Here is a 19,415-nt window from a genome sequence, read left to right on the forward strand (position 1 = left end):
CTCTTTCGTAAAGATATCTGGCCCTTTTTATAGCAGGTGGAATGGGGCGGTTGCAATCGGTTGCTGAGCGGTTCCAACCACTGGGGAGTTAGGCGGTTATTGGTAGTTATTATGTTGAAGTAGTTGCTGGCCATAACTCCCAGGGCGTTTGCTTTGATTGCACTGAATTGTAAGGGCTCAAATCTTCCTCGCTTGCCGAAGAGTTGGAGGGCATCAGCGCAGCTAGGCTCGCTTGTGCTGGCTGGAAATGAAATGGTTGTACCACTGCAGTTGGAACACTTAGTTGGAATCTGGTGATATTCTGCAGCAGTGGGCGTCTGGGCTGTCGCTTGCAAGCGGGAGAGGTTGTCGCTTGAGGGCGGTGAAGGCTGCCGCTTGCCTCTCATGCCTTAGTATTTTTCAGGAAGTATTCTGGGCGCTTGAGAGCGGGGGTGGTTGTCGCTTGTGGCATCTGCCTTAGCTTTTCTGGCACCAGACTACCGCTTAAAAAGGCAAAAATCGTTAATAATCTCAACAACGAATTCTGGATCATGCCAAGCGATATAGATCAATAATGTATGCCATTAATGGGTCATTGTGATAGTTTTTATAAAGAAATTCGAGTAATACACAGTTTTGTCAGTTAAGAATATACTCCTAGTTGGAGTTATCGAGGGCTTCTTGGTGCTTGCTGGAAATCCTTTTATCCAAATCCTAACTCCATCGGGGAAAACAAGCCATCGCCAACCAATCGTAGTTGATTTTCATAATTTTCATTTTATTAAGGATATTGTTACAAAAAAATCTAACAAAACTAGTGAAAATACGTTATGAGTATAATCGTACAAATATGGATACTTAAGTGTTATCTTCTACAAAGTTTGAATTATGTAAAAGGACACGGGGTTGTGATACTTTTGATTAGCCAACACTATTGTTAACCGCGTAGTTAATGAAGTCTAATCTAGTATAAATATTTTGTTTAATAACTACTAGCTATTTATAATTTTCTATAGGTAAGGAAACATTGGTAATGATGATTCTAGATTTAACAAAAAAAACTGTGACCCAAATCACGTGGTTATCTATATATATATATAAATTTGGATCAATAATAATTGAGACGTGACATCCAAGACCCATTAATTCTTGTATGTCGGCCCATGTTTTGTAACACACAATCATGGCCCCATACAATACCATATGAGTCGGAATCCACATCGTCCAATCTAGATATTAGTTTCCAGCCATTGGATGCGAATTAACCCTAAAATGTATGTTTGTACCTGCGCCTCCATGCTCACTTGGTTCATTATTCATTCACCTTTCTCTCTATACTTACACTTCCTACTCATTCTCTCTAGAAATTAACCCATCTTCATCCCTTTTGTGTGCCATTTCTCATGGTCCTTTAGAATTCTTGTCTTCTGTCCCATGAACTTTGAGACTCTAGTTTCGGCCCCTCCATTTATGATTCCATGTGGTTGGAGGAATACAGTCAGGTAAGATAACACCACAGTTTATTAGTGTTTTTTTTTTTTTTTTTTTTTTTTTTTACCATAGACACTCACACAACACACGCACCCCTCCATAATGTATCTGGAGACCTTTGCCTCAAGCGACGATGTCTTACCCCTTGATCTACAAGAGTCTGACCAGCGTATCAATGTTGTTGTTACAGTTGGTTGAATTTTCTTAGGCGTTTCCCTTGTTTGTGTGATTTATTTTATAAACAATACCATATATTTTTTTTTGTCAATGATTTTGATTAAGTTGTTTTTGCTTGATTTTCTTTCAATATCTGAAAACTTCAAGTTTGTTCTGTTTGTTTTTGAACTATGCTTGTATGTATTAACTTGGTTTCTTGATTTATGGAGGATTTCATTAGGAAAACACAAGTTTTCATTATTAATAAATCATTATAGTAAAAATATTCTTTAATCCAAAACCAAGTAATATGTGTTAAGCTATTTTTCGTTTGCACTAGTTCGACCTATCCTTCCTTATATTCGAGGATGTCATCATTTTTTTGTAAATGAAACCATAGATGGGAAGAAAGAAAGTAGTAACTCATATTACTATATCATGTAAAGGAGCCGACATGTTGTAGAAGTAGCACTGAATACTAATTTTCCTCGAAGATTATTTACTTATAGAGAAGATTCTTAATCACATTATTTATCAAGTACATCCGGATTGCCATACCTCAATAATGCATTTGATATATGCTATAGTTTTTCATGTCATTTTTTCCTTTTCCTCATATGTGCTGTGGTTAACTATATATGCAGTTTCTTTGGTTAAAAAAGGTGGAAACTGAAATGCAACAAGGATGAAGCATGAAGAACCAAAGAGATGGCTCAAAAGAAATTGATAGAAAGAGTTTCGGGGAGCCAAGAGGTTAGGTTTGAAGACTCAGAATATCTTTCCGGGATTGGGAACCAGCAAAGACCAGATTCATTTTGGACTTCTTGCAATTGGTGCAAGACACAATATGAATATTGTAATATGTACATGAATGAGTTTCTGGAGTGTCCTTGGTGCAAAGAGGCTATCAGGGCAAAGGAGACTCCAGCTCATAACATAAAAGTTCAAGGATCACACTATCGGAATGTCTATCGAAACTTCGAAGATCTTTCGAGCTTCTTGAGTCGTTTGAGAAGTGTGCTGTCATCAGTTGCTGAAAACTGCAGATACATTCCTCCTGGGATCGTGGAACCAACTCCATCTCCCAGTTTTGTGTTCAGCAATCCATTAATGCAGGAACCCATGAAGAACCTTGATGGTGATTGCTCAACGAGTACCAAAGGAACTGAAAAGAAGCCCAGTCTTTGTATCCTCAATGTGGGGAAACCAGAGAGCATCATAGGAGCAGATATTCAGAAGGCAGAAAGTGCAACCTTTCAGGCATCTTCAGTAAAAGTGAATGTCCATATTTCAGGCCCTGTGAAGAAGAAACTACCGATGAAGTCTGATACCATGGGTCTATGGCATATGGAACTACGTGGTCTGCTAATAAAAAAGGCAAACCAACAACTTGTAGGCCAGCTGAAGAAATTTGAGATGGAACATTCATTAAAGAAATTTCACATTGAAGATCCTGAGAAAAGGATTGCTGGCACATTTCCTGATCTTAATGTGGAAGCTCATTATGTGGAAGCCTGTCTGTATGAAACTGTATCAATGTCTGTGGCCGATGCCAACTTCCACAGTTTCGACAATGAAAGAGTTGAGTATTTCTTCTCCAACAATCAGGTATGGGCTGCATATGATGACGATGATGGTATGCCTCGATATTATGCCTTGGCTCATAATATGATTTCTAGATCACCTTTTAAGCTCGAAATCTGTTGGTTGAACTCCGAATCCACATCTGAGTTTGGATCATTCGAGTCGATTTATTCAAGATTCACAAAGACTCTCGGAAATATCCGGGTGGGGAAATCAATAAACATGAAGAGGTTAAATTCATTCTCTCATCAAATGAGATGGAAAAAGGGTCCGAGAGGAGTGATCCAGATATTTCAAGAAAATGGAGATGTTTGGGCAGTCTACAAATACTGGTCTTTCCAATGGAACTTAGACACAGAAAAGGATGTAATTTATAAATACGGAGTGATGGAGGTGCTTGGAGATTACAGTGAAGATCATGGAGTCTCGGTTGTACGCCTTGTGAAAGTGGCTGGATTTACAACTCTTTTTGGCCGAATCCCTGACCACAATGTGGTTTGGACAATTCCGAAGGAAGAGATGTTCAGAATCTCCCATCAGGTGCCAATGTTTAAGCTGGATGGGATGAAGGACAAAGGTGCACCTGAGGGTTTCTATGGGCTCGACCCGGCAGCTCCACCATCAGAACTGCTCAATAGTATTACAGAAGCTGAAGCAGCCGAGGCAACCACTCAGAGAGTTTCCGAGCATCGTGCCTTAGTTGCAATGATGGATTCAAAATTAACTGAGGGTTTTTGGAAGGGAAATGAAGGTTCCAAATTTCTAAAGACGTACTTTGGAAGAAGGAAACACAAGCAGGCACAAGGTAAAAAAGATAGAATCTGTGAACAATCTCATGAATGAAGAAACTTGTATATGACTTATGTGCTTCTCATTCATATTATCACAATGTGTACAATGAAGATAATTTTAATTGTTAAGGATGAAAAATTCATCCTTTATTGCTTATGGAACGATTTTGGAACTATCAGATTCTTCAAATGTATGGATATATGGTATATATTAATTTTTTTTTTTATCATGAATTAGAACAATTTCAAAGTTAGGCATCCAAATAGTTAGATGTTGCATACTTATTATACTTATTATCCATCCAAATGTGTGAACAATCTCTTCGAGATGTGGCATGTATAGATGCACCAGTATAAATCAGCTAACTACTCTCATGGTATGTAAGATTGACAACTTCATAATCACGAAGAATAAGAGAATCACCTGTTGCAATAGACACTCAATCATCATCCTTTCCAGCTTCATTCATTTTTTCTTTATCCTTCTTGCCATCTTGCTTGGGTTTTCTACCGTGCTTTGTTATCTGCGCAGGAATGCCACAATTCCAACCCTCAATCTTGCTCTATATGTTGGATTTACTTTTGTCTTTTGGTTTTCCTTTTGGACCTCTACTTTTGCTTCTCCCCTTTCTTTCTGTGACCAAAACCTCTGAGTGATGAGAGCCTCGATTTTGTTCTCGTTTCCTCATTTAACACGCTGCCCTTAACCAAGTCCATTGTAATGGTACCATCAGGGGTTGAATTTCACAAAGATGTCTTAAAAGTCTCCCACGAATCCGACAATGTACTAAGCAACCATAATCCTTGTACTTCATCTTCAAACTTGATATTCATTCCTACCAGTTGGTTAATGATGCCTTGAAATGAATTCAAGTGATCAGTCATAGTGGTGTAGTCTCTATATTTCAATTCATCAATTGTTTGATTAGAAATAATTTATTATTCCTAGTTTTCGTTGCATATAGTTGCTCTAAATTCTCCCATAGTGACCGTGCATTTGTTTCTCCACTAACATGGTTCAAAACATTATCATCCACCAATTTCCTGATGTACCACATACTTGTCGATGCATGATATTCCCGTTCGGCATCACTTTTACCCTCAGGCTTGTCGATTTCAAAAATTGCTCGATAGAAATCTTTCACATATAGAATATCATCCATCTTTCCCTTCCATACATGATAGTTTGAACCATTAAGATTCACCATTCTACTTGTGTTCGTTTCCATATTCACCACAAGAAATAAGACAGAAACCTCGCTCTGATACAACTTTGATGGGACAAATACTCGTAATGTACGAATTATCCCTCTTGTGTGAATCTAGCAGGAAACAATAACAATATAATAATCATACCGAAAGAAGTATTGCAACCAATCAACAAGGACACTAGTGATTTTACGTGGAAAACCTCCTCGATGTGAGGAGTAAAAACCACGGGACCGAAGTCCACAAAATCTCCACTACAATAAGAAAAGTGGTATAAATTGTTCAACACAAAAATCAATCTAAGTTCCAACTCAGAAGATATAACACCAATCTTGTCAACGAATATATGAGTGAAATAGAAAACTCACAAACAATACCCTTCAATTCAGACCAAAACACTCAATGCTCCAAAGCTCTGATCATGATCTCCACCTTTCATAATTTACTCCACAATGTCCCCAACAACATATTCAAATTCTAGCCTGATCCAACGGTTAGATCTTCCGATTCGATATCAACACCGAAACAGGTCCGACATAATCCAAAAACGAACAGAGCTCTCTGTTTGTGTCTATATCAGAACATGTGATGTTTTGATTCTGATCTCCACTATTCAGAATGTAGAAATATGAGTAACAAACCGTCTGTGTAAATTTGGGGTGATTTGACGGTTGGATATTTGTAGATCGTCGTTTTACGGAGACTGCACAGAGAATGAGCAACGGTGGCGGTTGCAACTTTCTTACCCACTCTCAAATCCTTATCCGCTCAATATCAAATTATGTTGATTCTCCATATGTGAGATTACCAAAATGCCCTCCACATTAAGGAAAACATAAGTCAACAGTTTGACGGTGCAAGACTGAAAGAATAACATCATGACTAACAATTAGTTTGTTAAGCTTTATATTGAGAAGAGGATAGCCTTTAGTATCTGAACAGTAGCCAGCAAAAATGAATCTCTTTCTTTTCCTATCAAATTTCATTATTTTTTTGAAAGAACACGTGCATAAAGATGCAGCCAAAAATTTTCAAATGGCTTACCGAAGGCTTCACACTCGTCCATGCTTCATACAAAGTTTTGTTCTTCAGTTATTCCTTCGGGCAACTATTGAGGATATAGACTACCGTGTCAACAGCTACTACCCAAAAGCTCTTCGGAAGTCCCTTTTCATTTATCATAGTTCTTGCCATTTCAAAAATGGTTCTATTCTTTCTCTCGACCACTCCATTTTCTTGTAGAGAGTAGCCTGCTGTGAGCTATTTCCAGTCCTTTTTCTTTACAGTAAGATTCAAATTCTTGAGGAGTATATTCACCTACCCTGTCACTTTGAATAGTTTTAATAGGACAACCCTTATGTTTTTCAACTAAAGCTTTAAATCTCTTGAACGTTTTAAATGTCTCTGATTTTTGTTTTAGGAAATAGATCAACGTCATTCTAGAGAAATCGTCTATAAATGTCAAGAAATATCTGTGTTGTCCCAGGGATTTAGTTTTCATCGGTCCATAGATATCCGAATGAATAAGCTCCAATGGTGCTTTGGCTCTCCATGCCTTTCCTTTCGAAAAAGGTGCTCGATATTGTTATCCCATGCGCAGCTTTCACAAGAATTTTCATTTGTGTGAATGTTAGGCAATTCTTCCACCATTCTTTTATCCTTGAGTAGTTTTAGCCCTTTGAAATTCGAACGGAAGTATCTTTTATATATGCCCAAGTCAAGTGTCATAAGCTACTTCTGTCTTCAAAGCTTTATGTTGCAGTACAATTCCAAAGTTTCGGATGTGTTCAATTTTTTACTACCACAATAATTCTGTTCTAATCTCTGTTGTCAAAGATCCTGTATAACTTATCCTTGAAGACCAGGCTGTACAAGAATTTTCATTTGTGTGAATGTTACGCAATTCTTCCACCATTCTTTTATCCTTGAGTAGTTTTAGCCCTTTGAAATTCGAATGGAAGTATCTTTTATGCCCAAGTCAAGTGTCATAAGCTACTTCCGTTTTCAAAGCTTTATGTTGCAGTACAATTGCAAAGTTTCGAATGTGTTCAATTTTTTACTACCACAATAATTCTGTTCTAATCTCTGTTGTCAAAGATCCTGTATAACTTATTCTTGAAGACCAGGCTGTACCCATTCTCAACAAGTTGCCCAACAATAATTAGATTTTGTGTCAAGTTTGGAACATACAAAACATTATTAATATACTTGACATTTTTTCCAGAATCGACGACAACACTTCCTTTTCCATTGGCTTTTACAACTGGTCCATCTTCAAGTTTCACTCTTGAAGTTACCGTAGTATCCATCTTGTAAAAAATATATTTCTTACCTAACATAGGATCGCTGCATCCACTGTCCACGTACCATACATCACATTTATCACTAGAAATGCATTCGAAGGACTAGAACAAACAGTCTTCATTTTCATCTTGTTGCTGCTCAGAAAAATTTGTCTGCTCTTTGGCTTTAAATCTGGAGTTTATCTCCACATGATTAAACTTGTGGCAATAGGAGAATTTTGGCTTTCCTTTATACTAACAGGCATCCATGGTGTGATTTGTCTACTTGCAGATTTTACATGCCACCGTTGAGCTGATGGATTTTCCGCTTTTCCGCATGTCCTATCTTTTTCTTTTCTGTAAGAGTCATGCTCCTTCTTTTTCATCCAGGTTGTCCCTCCGTTAGTCTTGTCTTGTTGGTGTACCTTCATCTGGAATACAGTTTCACTCATATGCTCCACTCGTAAAAGTCTTCTCTTTTCATGTGCTACGAGAGAGCCAATAAGTTCACGTATTGAGGGTATCGTGAGATTCTTGGATTGCTCAATGGCTGCAACTACCGACACATAATTATCAGTCAGGCTAATCAGAATTTTCTCAACAACCTGCCGATCTACTATCTCCTCACCATACATCCGCATTTGGTTGACAAATTCCATTACTCGATGCTGATAGTCTTGGACATTTTCAGAGTCTTTCATGTTAAGATCATGAAAGTCCCTTCTCAAAGTTTGGAGATTGATAGTTCTAACCTTCTCATCGTCATGGTACTCTTCTTCCAAGATATCCCATGCCTCATTTGCAGTGTCCGTCGTTACAACTTTTAGAAAAATAAATTTTTCAACACTCATGTGAATTTTACGGAATGCAGTTGCATCTGATTGTCATACATGCAGCCTCGAGTTTCTTCTTTTCAGCATCTGGTATGTTATCTTCATCATGAGGTTCTTCGAAGCCCTTCTTAACTATGGTCCATAAGCCATCTGCTTTCAAGAATGTCTTCATCGTAATCTTCTAGTAGTTGTAATCTTCTATTTCAAAGAATGGAATCATTGACGATGCAGATGGTGCAGAAGACATAGCCTTGCTGCTGTTGGATCGTCAACAATGCTCTAATACCAATTTGTAGGATGTGGATTTTAAAGATTGAGTTGCTACTACAGAGCTCTAGTGGTAAAAAAATATTTTTTTTTTCTTGATCAAAATATGGTGAACTGTGATACCCCGGCCCATAAGCCACACAAAGCCGAGAATGTCTGAATCATACACTGGCCCCACAAGTCAACATAAGTCCTTTTAACGCGCTTCTTTCCTCACTAACGTGCACCCTAGGAGACATCCCAAGGGGTTCACAAGTCCTCAAACTACTCTAGGGCATGTTTAACTCTAGAGTTTATTCTCAAATTGGCCTAGAGCAAACACACTTTCTTTCAACAGGGTTCACGAAAAGAAATGTGCATATTATTTACATGAGTAGTCTATTCATTCTATTTAATCTTTACTCACACTTGGATGGCCTAGCTCCGGCTTATCCATACACGGAAGTTGGCCTAGCACCGAAAAACTCTGGGGGTATTACATCATCCTGACTTAAGAATGCAACGTCCATATTGCACCTCATGGATTCGTCAACTGCTAAGTCCGTCAACAGTTCGATCAACGATTGTGGGTTGTCGCAAGTCGGCTCTAATACCAACTGTCTACCCCGGCTTCCAAGCGATACAAAGCCGAGCATGTCACAATCATAGACTCGCCCTACAGGTCAACACGAGTCCTTATAGGATTCTTCTGTCCCCACTCACATGCACCTTTGAATACTTACCAACTATGCAATCCAGCCCGCAAGCCATGCAAAGCCGAGTATGTTGGGATCGTTGACTGGCCCCACAGGTCAACACAAATCATTCTAGGGCGCTTCTTTTCTCACTCACATGCACCCTAGGAGCCTTCCCAATGAGTCACCCATCCTCAAATTACTTTAAAGTAAGCACGCTTAACTCTAGAGTTCTTTCACTACGGCTCCTGAAAAGGAATATGCAGTCTATTCAATCCAGTTATTCTCTATTCATTATTAGATGGTCTGACATCGGCTCATCCATATATGGGAGTTGGCATAGAACCAGCCTAACTCTGGGGTATTACATACATACCGGGAAAATTGCAAAAAATATCTGACACGTATACCCCATCATCATGTTTGTTCTGTATTTATCTCGCTGACAAAATATATCCCACATATTTACAAAAGTCGTTATTTCTATCCTTTGGCCGCGCGTGGCCGCGCGTGATCGCACGTAAGGGCGCGTGGTGTGAATATCACACGCGGGCAAAATACATAAATAACGACTTTTGTAGACATGTGAGATATATTTTTCCAACGAGATAAATATAGGACAGAAGTGATAATAAGGTATAAGTGTGAGATATTTTTTGCAATTTTTTCCATACATACCAATTTAAGCTCAAAACAGAATTATCTAGAATAACATAAATAGCAGAGATAAGAAACTTCAACAAAAGGAAAGTTAAATCATCACAACATATTTATGTAATTAAAATGCATTAACTCTAACAATACTTATGATAACTTCAAATAATAACATATTTATTTCTTGATAAAACTATGGGTGTGTTTATTTGTAAGATTTTGATTTTGACAGTTAGAAACCGCATGCGTTAAATGTTCATATTATTAACAATATGTTAGGAGGGTATAGTTAGTCATGGCCATGACTAACTAGGTGGTGCAAATCTGAATTTTTCTTTACTTTTTATAGCAATTACGTCAAATTTGATATTTTCCCTTTGCATACAACAAGTAAACAATATGCATATAAATTAGGTAGAATCCAATAAAAATCAATCAAATATCACATATAATATGAACATTTAACGCAATTTCGTTTCTAGCTAATGCCGAAGAAATAAAGTGCATCACAATATGAACTTAAAATAATTCTTTCTAACATAGGGCTCAAATCGATGAAGGTCTAATCAAGAGAAGGGTATGAGGCTAAAAGACGGTTTATTATAGAAGAAATATAGGCTAAAAAGGCTCAAATGGACTAACTAGAGGAATATATTGTGTTGGGTAATAAAGAAAGGTTTAATGGGGTTACCTAATGCCCTCATCATTTTCAAAATGCAACACTCGATAGTTGCAAGCTCAATATGCAAAATCACTCAATTTATAGGTCATCTAATTAAGCACTACAATCGCACACGAAAGAAATTTCCAAAAGCATGAATGCATGCAATTTATTTTCTAATGTAACTTTTAGAACATAGACTCAAATTCTCACAGGGTTCAAACGTCGACTTGACTCAACATATCACCAATCAAATGTCATTAGTCATGCTAGACATATCTATCACACAAATCACTTTTGACTCACTTCAGACAAATCTCAAAAACATACAAAAAGACAGCAAATCAGGCATAAAAAGTAACAAAAAAAAATGAAAATTTTGCCCAAAAATTTGCATAACTCTCCCCACACCTAAAGTATGCATTGTCCTCAATGTAAAAACAAGTAAAACGAGAGAGGAACTTCCGTGAAGTCTGTAGAGGGTTGTAAAATTGCATTGTCTTGCTTCCTTGCCAACGCCTCTTCATTTGGTTGTGCGCCAACTTTAGAGGAATGAACATGAACGAACTTAGCATAGAAAGTTTGGAATACAACAAAATCGTGGGCCAAACTAAGATTAAAAATATAGAAGTTCTCAAAACTCCTATAATAAAAAAATATAAGAGTTTTTATAACTACTTTTTATAAAAATAAAGTTTTTAAAACTCTTAAAGTACCAATTATAGTAGTTTTGAAAACTCTTATAATTTTCATATACTAGTACAAGGTAGTTGAGAGAGAAAATAAGAGTTTTTGAAACTACTATTTTTTATGTTTTAGGTGTTTTGAAAAGGTACATCATTTTAGGTCCAAAGAGTTTTCAAAACTAATGCAATATATAAATATAATAGTTTTGAAAACTCGTTTGAGGGCTAGAATTTTAAATGACAGTTTGACTTAGGCCATTTTTTTAAAAAACCCATGAAAAAAGAGAGATGAGGAAAGGGTTTGCAGGTTTTTGATTTAGGAATTTATTTATTTATTTTATTTTTGGGGGGTTTAGGGTTAAAAATTGGGTTTAAAGAATGAATGAGACAGTGTGACAAGTCGTCTTTAGTCATGACTAAAGACTACCTTTTATGCTGGAAATTGGATGGATTAAGGGGAATTAGACAGTGTTATACGTGTCATTTAGTCATGATCATGACTAAATGGCATGACTAAATGGCACGTTATGATTTGTTTTTTTTTTTTTTTTTGGGAAAAGTTGATCGCGCCTTTGCCCAGAACCAACAATTATTTTCCAAAAGACCTGCACCCAATAAAGCAAAACCATCAAAAGTATTATTAGCAAGTAAAAAAAAAAATTAAAATTAAAGAAAACAATTAAATAGTTTGGGTTGTCTCCCTAGAAGCGTTTTTCTTATACGGTTTACACGCACACATATATATAAATATATATATATATGCACTGGTAGAATGATCCAGATAATATCACATTAACATATTAATCAAAATCGCATACAACATGCATACCTAATTATCTTTTAACTTTTCTTGTGGTCATCTTCCATCCTTGAGCCATTCGTTGAATGGTCATCACCTTGTTGTATGATGAGTAACAATCATATTACGAACCACTACTCCTTACTTGGAAGTATTGTATTCGATTGATGGGGATAGGATGTTGGGTAACAATTATAATGACTAGAAAACTTGTCGTATTGTGAAAGATTCACTTTTCAAATACAATATTTCAACCCTTTATTGCCTCCGGTTACACAAAATTTGTATTGAGATAATGCGAAAATAATGTTGAAGATAATAGAACTTGGAAAATAATTAATAATAATGTTGAAGATTTCTGGATTGTGTGTATATTCGTGCAGAGAGATTTCTACATTTTAGAAAATAAATTTTAGTTGGTGAATGGAATTAAGTTCTATGAATTATGCGTGCACCCTTTCACTTATGAAGTACTTTTTCAATTCATGCAGATACGTATTAATTTGAATCCCATAGCACACCACACCTTGTAAATTAATCTTTTGTGAAGACTGTAACTTTATATATATATATATATATATATTACTACATATATATTTATATTCTATATATATATGTATACCCAAATTGTAAATAATATATTTTATTTTCAAGCTTTCAGGCACAAATCACGGCAACGAGACATTTAATTCATTTCCGTATCCATTTTGTGCAATTGATATTTTATACTAGATCCGTTAAACTAAAACCATATACGCACATATTACATAATATGCTAAAATTCCAATATCACATAAGGAAACCACAAAAATAACTCAATTAACAACACTGATAAGTTGTGGCAGTCATCTCAGTTCATGGGATTCCTCCAATACCACCCTAGCAATTTGCTACGGAAATTTGCAACAAATACTACTCTAACAATTTCTTATGGAATGCTGTAGAAAATATTTCTCACAAAAACATTTGTTACGCATTTTGTCACTATTTTATGTCAAAAAATTTTGCTATGAAATATCGTATCAAATAATTATTACAAATAAGATTTTGATGCAATGATTGCATCATAATTCAAAATTGTGACTAAAATCCTGCTATAAAATAAGACACATTTTCTGTAGTTGATTTGTGTTTGCTTCGCCTAGAATCATTTTTGCTACAGAAATATTCTGAAGAAAAAAATGACTTTTTTTTTTTTGTATTGCTTCTCTTTTTGTCTTCTTGCTTCATCCATTTTTCAGAAAAAAAGAAAAAAAAAAAACTGCATTTATAGTTAACGAGTGCATGTATGAGGAAAATGAAAAAAGAACCTGAAAAAACTAAAGCATATATCAAATGCATAATTGAGGTATGACAATCTGGATGTATTTGACAAATAGTGTGATTAAATATCTCCTCTATAAGTAAATAATCTTCGAGGAAAATTAGTATTTAGTACTAGTTCTACAACATGCGGCTCCTTTACATGATATAGCAATGTCAAATTCCTATTTATTTTCTTCCCACGTATGGTTTCATTTACCAAAAAAAGAAGAAAAAAAAAACACCAATATGCATTAAAATGAATACTGTACACCTTGATTTTTTGTGTGGTGGTTGTTTTCCGGATATATGAACTTTCTATATTGTATAAATTTACAATTCATTCTCGTGTTATAATATATTACAATGTTAACATACATGTATTTACACGTATGAGAGCACATGCACGTGCACACTACACTATAAATAGCGAGATAGTACTTCAGAATTTAATTTTGAATTGAACTTTATTGTCATAGAATTATGCAATGTATTGAAAAATAATTGAGGCATGGCTACGTCTTATCTCTTCAAAAGTTCAAACGGCAGGTTTTTTTGTCAACTCTGCAAAGGTGTCAATCAACTTTGTACGATACTCATGGAATGGATCCGGATCGAGGATTCTTGTGATAATTTCTTGCAAATAATATACATGGTGAGTTAATCATTGTCATCCTTTTACGAAACACAAAATTATTAATGACAATTAATTTTAAAAAATATATATAGTGGATAGTAGGAAAGTTTATTTGAGAGTTTAGTGCAGTGTTAATTAATGTATTTGGAGATTTTCATTGTTTAGATATGTAAGTTAATTTTATTCTAATTGTGGAATAGTATTATATGATGCACCAATTTGAAAGAAAATGAAAACCAGATAACCAAAATTTTAGTGACTGAAATGTGTTGACATTTTCCAATTATACTTTTACTCTACTTTGGAAGATTACTAACCATGGTTAGAAGTTTAACCCTGGTCACATATTTGAAAAACGGTCATAAAAATGGTGCACGGAATTTACAAGTAACGAAGTTTCTCAGTAATACATATTTTTTTAAAATATAAAAAATAGTTATGAAACCAAGGGGTGTATTCATTATATGAGATTTTATTATATTTAATTAGATTTTAAAGACTTTATAGATTTCTGTAAATTTATAATATCCACAAAGTCTATCCAAAGTTTGATGAATTTTATGTATTTATATAAATGAGTTTTATAGATTTGATTAGAGTGATTATGAATTGTGTAATTTTTTTCTTTTTTGATTTATATAAAATGGATAAATTTGTAGATAAAAAATATTTAAATAATTAAGTAAATATGCAAAAGTATAATATATCTAAAAACTACATTAAATTATTTATTATTTTTATCTTCATTCTTGTCGTCTTCATCTTCATCTCCATCACCATTATATAATATATATAATGATGTATAATAATTATAGCATAATACTAATTATATATATTAATATTTTTAATCTTATAATTTTTGTTATAACATTATTCATTATATTAATTTTTTTAATTGATTAGAATTTTAGTGTAATATTATTATGTGTATATGTATTATTAACTTAACAAATTTGATGTGAAATGACAATGAAGTGACTCGGAAACAATTCATAAAAAAAAAGAGTTAATTTAAAATTTTAATTAAAAATATATATGTTTTTAAAAAAATTTCTAAGAATTTGTTATTATATTTTAATTTTTGAAATTATTATTATTTTATTAATAGATTATAATAATAGTAATAATTATTATCATAATATTTATTATTTATAGTAATAATAATACTAATACTAATAATAATTATTATTATTATTATAATATATTTTAAGAATCATAAAAATCTCTGCTTATCAAGATAGATTTGATAATGTACAATTTTTTCATAATTTTACATGAAAATTCATATACACTTAAAATTCATGAATTGTTCAATAAATATTTTTACAAGATTTTTATAAATTGAATTTAATATCTCCTCATTTTTAAACGCAGATTTTAAAAGTATGACAAATTTTATAAAATCTTAATTGAATACATGAGATTTATTATAATTGTGGAATTCTAACTAGTGAGAAATTTGAAAGACAATGAAAATCAGATAAGTAAGTTTCAATGAGTAAACTGTGCTGGCATCTTCCAATTGTACTTCTAAGCTACTTTGGAAGACTACTAACGATGGTTAAAAGTTTAACTTGTTGACGGATTTAAAAAATTGCTATAGAAATGGTGGACGGAGTTTACAAATAACTAAGATTCTGCATAATATTTATATTTTTAAAAATAAAAAAATAGTTACTAGGAGTTCTGAAAACACTCTTCTGTTTTCCGAAAAAGAGTTCTTTGGGTATTAAAAAAAATCTTCTAGTTCTAAATTCGCAGAGCAGCAATTCTTCTGGTAGTGCCGTCCAGTAAACACATTGCTTTTAGAGAAGGTAATTTCAGATGTCTGAAAGGTTTTCTGAATCAAGATGTTCTTTTGTGGTATAACGTGATCGATCATTGTTTCACTCAATAATCTTGGTAGTGAATTGTCACAGTTTGTGAGAGATTGTAGCGTTTTGAATATTTTCAGAAATTAGGGTTTTTTGGTTAACAACAATGTTCCTTCCATGGGGTTTCATCAATTTTTAATTTTGTTCTTCAGGTTTTCCATCTTTTTCTCTTCTTTCCCGTTTATGTTTTTCGCTGGCATCGGATTTGTCAATAAATTTAAATTAAATGACAAATGATTTTTAGAATTTTAATTTTTTTGGGCAAGAAGGTACAAATTTTGTGCCTCTCAATAAGTGGTTTGGGAGATTGGATTTCAAGGCTGTAATACATCTGAAAACTTTTTGTATATGAGAACAAGCTTTGAATTAAATTACATGTTGAAAATTACAGTTTTAAGTTTTGAACTATTACTTAGAAGACACAGATTATTGTATAATCTGGAAGTTTGTATTCAATAATAGATGATTCAAATCATGGGATTATAGAATATTTAAAAACAGGTAATTTGAGGATATGGATGTTAATATAATTTTGCTCCTATACGAAAAATAGTAGCAATTTTGGCGCCACATATGTTCTTGAATAAAAAATTCAAGTAATATGCGTTATCGTAATTTTTGTTATGCTATTTTTGGTTTGAGTTAGCTTTACTGATTCTTATATTCAAAGTTATCATCAATTTTTGTAAATGAAGCCGTAAATGGAAGAAAATAAAATAGTAACTCGATGTATATCAGAACAAGCATTGAATGCTAATTCTCCTCCAAGATTATTCATCGATTGTTGTAAATCGATTATGCAGTAGATCATGTATGCTTTAATATATCAAATCATTTTTTTCCTTGTATTTATACGTGCCATTGTTAACTATGAGTGCAGTATTTGAGGTGAATAAAAAAAGAGCAAAATATGGAATGCAACAAGGATGAAGCCATAAGAGACAAAGAGATGGCTGAAAATAAATTTCTAGAAAGAGACTTTGAGGTAGGCAAGAGATTGGCTTTAAGGGCTCAGAGCCTCTTTCCAGGACTGGATGGGTTGTCGCAGTTGATTGAGACCATCCAAATACACATTGCTAGCAGCCACAAGATATATGACGCTCCTGATTACTACGGCATAATGGGGGTTGATTCATCGGCTGAGGATGTTACACTGAAGAGACATTACCGAAGAATGACCCTCTCGCTGCACCTTGACAAGAACAAGTCAGTAAGGGCATAAGGTGCATTTCAGATATTGTCGGAGGCGTGGAGTGTACTGTCCAAAAAGGACAGTAGAAATGCATATGACTTGAGGATCAACTTAATGTCTCGGAGCCAAAGTGACAGTGCTGCATCAACAAGTGCACCTTGTTAATCTGAAATGTGATGTGAATCCACCTTGTTCGAGTATATAACATTGTTGGATGGGTAACAAATTTAATTCAAATATTTGATATTATAGAAGGAAACTTTCGAAGGAAATTTTTTTTTTTTCTATTCCAGTGAAAATTTGTTTTCAACACTGATTTAACTAATTCAAAGAAAACGAACAAAAATATGGGAATCGTTGTTTCAAAATCACACACTAAGCTATCGTGATAATGATGATATAGTATCAGACACCCAAAACAACCAAAATCGGAAACTACAGACATTAACCCACCAAGATACAACCAAATCACAACAAACACTTTATTTAGTTGCCTCATATCCCCTGAAAAATTATTCTAAGCCTAATTACAAATTAAAACAACGAACAAAACATGACATGCGAATCCATAAAAGGCTAAAATCAATTTACCTGAATCAAAGAAGGAATGAAGAGAGCCAAGACGATGTCGAAACAAAACGTCTCCGAAGTTCCACGAATTAGGACATGAGAGACAAGGATTGCATTGGGATAATTGACCAGAAGAATGGGTGGATTTAGATTGCAGGGAGAAGTGCGCAGCCAAAGAAAGAAAGCAAAGGGGAGTAAATGAATTGCGTCGACCAAGTGTAGTATATTTATACTTAGGGTTTTAGGATTAATTTTGTGGGCCAAATTGTAGTACGCTTGAGCAAGCGGCCGAGATTCATCCTCGAAATAGGAGTGGGCCAAAGTATTTGGTGGGCTATAAATTTTGTTGCATCAAGTGTGGGATTGGGTATTGAACTGGAAAATTTTGGGTCTCAATATTATACGTTGCCCCCAAGAATTCAACAAATCTCCCACCTAATTTTTTAGCTCACAGAACTAGGGTGGTTAGGTGTATCATTGCCCAAATAAACAAATTTGTTACCTGCAAAAAAACAAAAATAATAAGAATTTTATAAAAGAAAAACATATGTGATTAGTCCGTACTTAACTATATAAGTTAAAACAGTTGGACTAATCAAAAGTATCACAATAATAATTTTTCTACAAAACAGTTGGACTAATCAAAAGTATCACAAATAACAATTTTTCTACAAAATTCAAACTTCGTAGTAGAGAAATTGGGAGCGGCTGTTGCCTTTTGTGTTTGGAGGCTTTGTATATGGTTGATTTCTTGTTTGTAGGGTGGTTTGTTCATGTTTGAGTAAATCTAGGGCTAAGCCTATTTGAACTAAACTTGTTTTGTTGTTTTCTTGTTTTATATATCGTAGATCTTTAATTTTCTGCTTAGATTGTTCATGTTCTTCCTTGTATTGTATGAATCTAATAGTTTAATAAGTATCTTTGTAAGAAAACAAAATTTCGATCCTTTCTAAAATAACACAATAAGAATGATTGCTACATTCCTATATTTTTCTAATAAATCTGAACACTAATTTCTAATTCTCAATAACTTGCAAGGGGTTGTCATATTTTATTGTAATTTTGGAATCAAATTACCAAGAATCACATATGGATACAAAAGAAAAAAATTTAAGCTACTTTACATCGTTGATCGAATTTAAAAGAAAAAAAAAAAAAGTAATAACTTAAAATCATTTATTCATTAATATGCATGGTATAATAAATGTTCTAGAAAATAAAAAAAATAACACACAAAACGAAATAAAAAGAAAAAAAAAAGCCAAATTTGTACCAAGATTCTTTTATTTATCTATTTATTTGTGTTCTTATAATAGACAATGGGAGTTTTAGACTCGACAGATTGAATAATTGATAAGATAAATATTAATTTTTTATTTAATTATTCTTACTTTTTGACAAAGTAATTCTTTCTATCGATGAAGTAAGTGAAAATATTGTTACAATTTATTGCACCTACACAATGGCACAACCAAAACTTACGCTTTACTGACAACATTGTTTATTCATAGCCGTCTCATCACCCATTATTCCCAAGTAGTCAGCCACCAAACTTGAATTAAAATACAACAATAGTAATGGAAATACAAGAGAGAATCATGGCAATGCTACAACATTTTTGACAATGTAACAATCACGTCAATGTTGCAACCTTTGCAGCTACGAACAATCACGATATTGTTTCAATGGCATTGATAACAAGAACGGTCGCAATGCTTCAACTATCATGTGATATTATTGCCGGTTTTTTTATTCAAAAGACCATGCTAGTGCC

General features: G+C 34.0%; 1 protein-coding gene and 1 long non-coding RNA gene across 3 annotated transcripts; one reads left to right on the plus strand and one right to left on the minus strand.

Moving 5' to 3' along the window:
* The first annotated feature begins 1,264 nt into the window (after positions 1-1,264).
* Positions 1,265-4,210, plus strand: LOC127253969 (uncharacterized). 2 transcript variants are annotated; one of them, XM_051278792.1, is made up of 2 exons: positions 1,265-1,481; positions 2,289-4,210. In XM_051278792.1, the coding sequence occupies exon 2, from the start codon at positions 2,335-2,337 to the stop codon at positions 4,051-4,053; it is 1,719 nt and encodes a 572-aa protein (XP_051134749.1). In that variant the 5' UTR covers positions 1,265-1,481; positions 2,289-2,334; the 3' UTR covers positions 4,054-4,210. The 2 variants fall into 2 exon arrangements, with proteins under 2 accessions (XP_051134749.1, XP_051134748.1); XM_051278791.1 differs by having other exon boundaries at positions 1,266-1,481; positions 2,271-4,210.
* Positions 4,211-16,583: 12,373 nt separating this feature from the next.
* On the minus strand, positions 16,584-17,835 carry LOC127254610 (uncharacterized). Its single transcript, XR_007839463.1, has 2 exons — positions 17,663-17,835; positions 16,584-17,210 (listed from the first exon to the last, which is right to left on the minus strand). It is a non-coding gene; the product is annotated as an uncharacterized LOC127254610 (long non-coding RNA).
* Between the last annotated feature and the right edge of the window lie 1,580 nt (positions 17,836-19,415).

This window comes from Andrographis paniculata, unplaced genomic scaffold (assembly GCF_009805555.1).
Source record: "Andrographis paniculata isolate CXL003 unplaced genomic scaffold, ASM980555v1 Contig52END, whole genome shotgun sequence".
NCBI classification, from domain to species: domain Eukaryota; kingdom Viridiplantae; phylum Streptophyta; class Magnoliopsida; order Lamiales; family Acanthaceae; genus Andrographis; species Andrographis paniculata.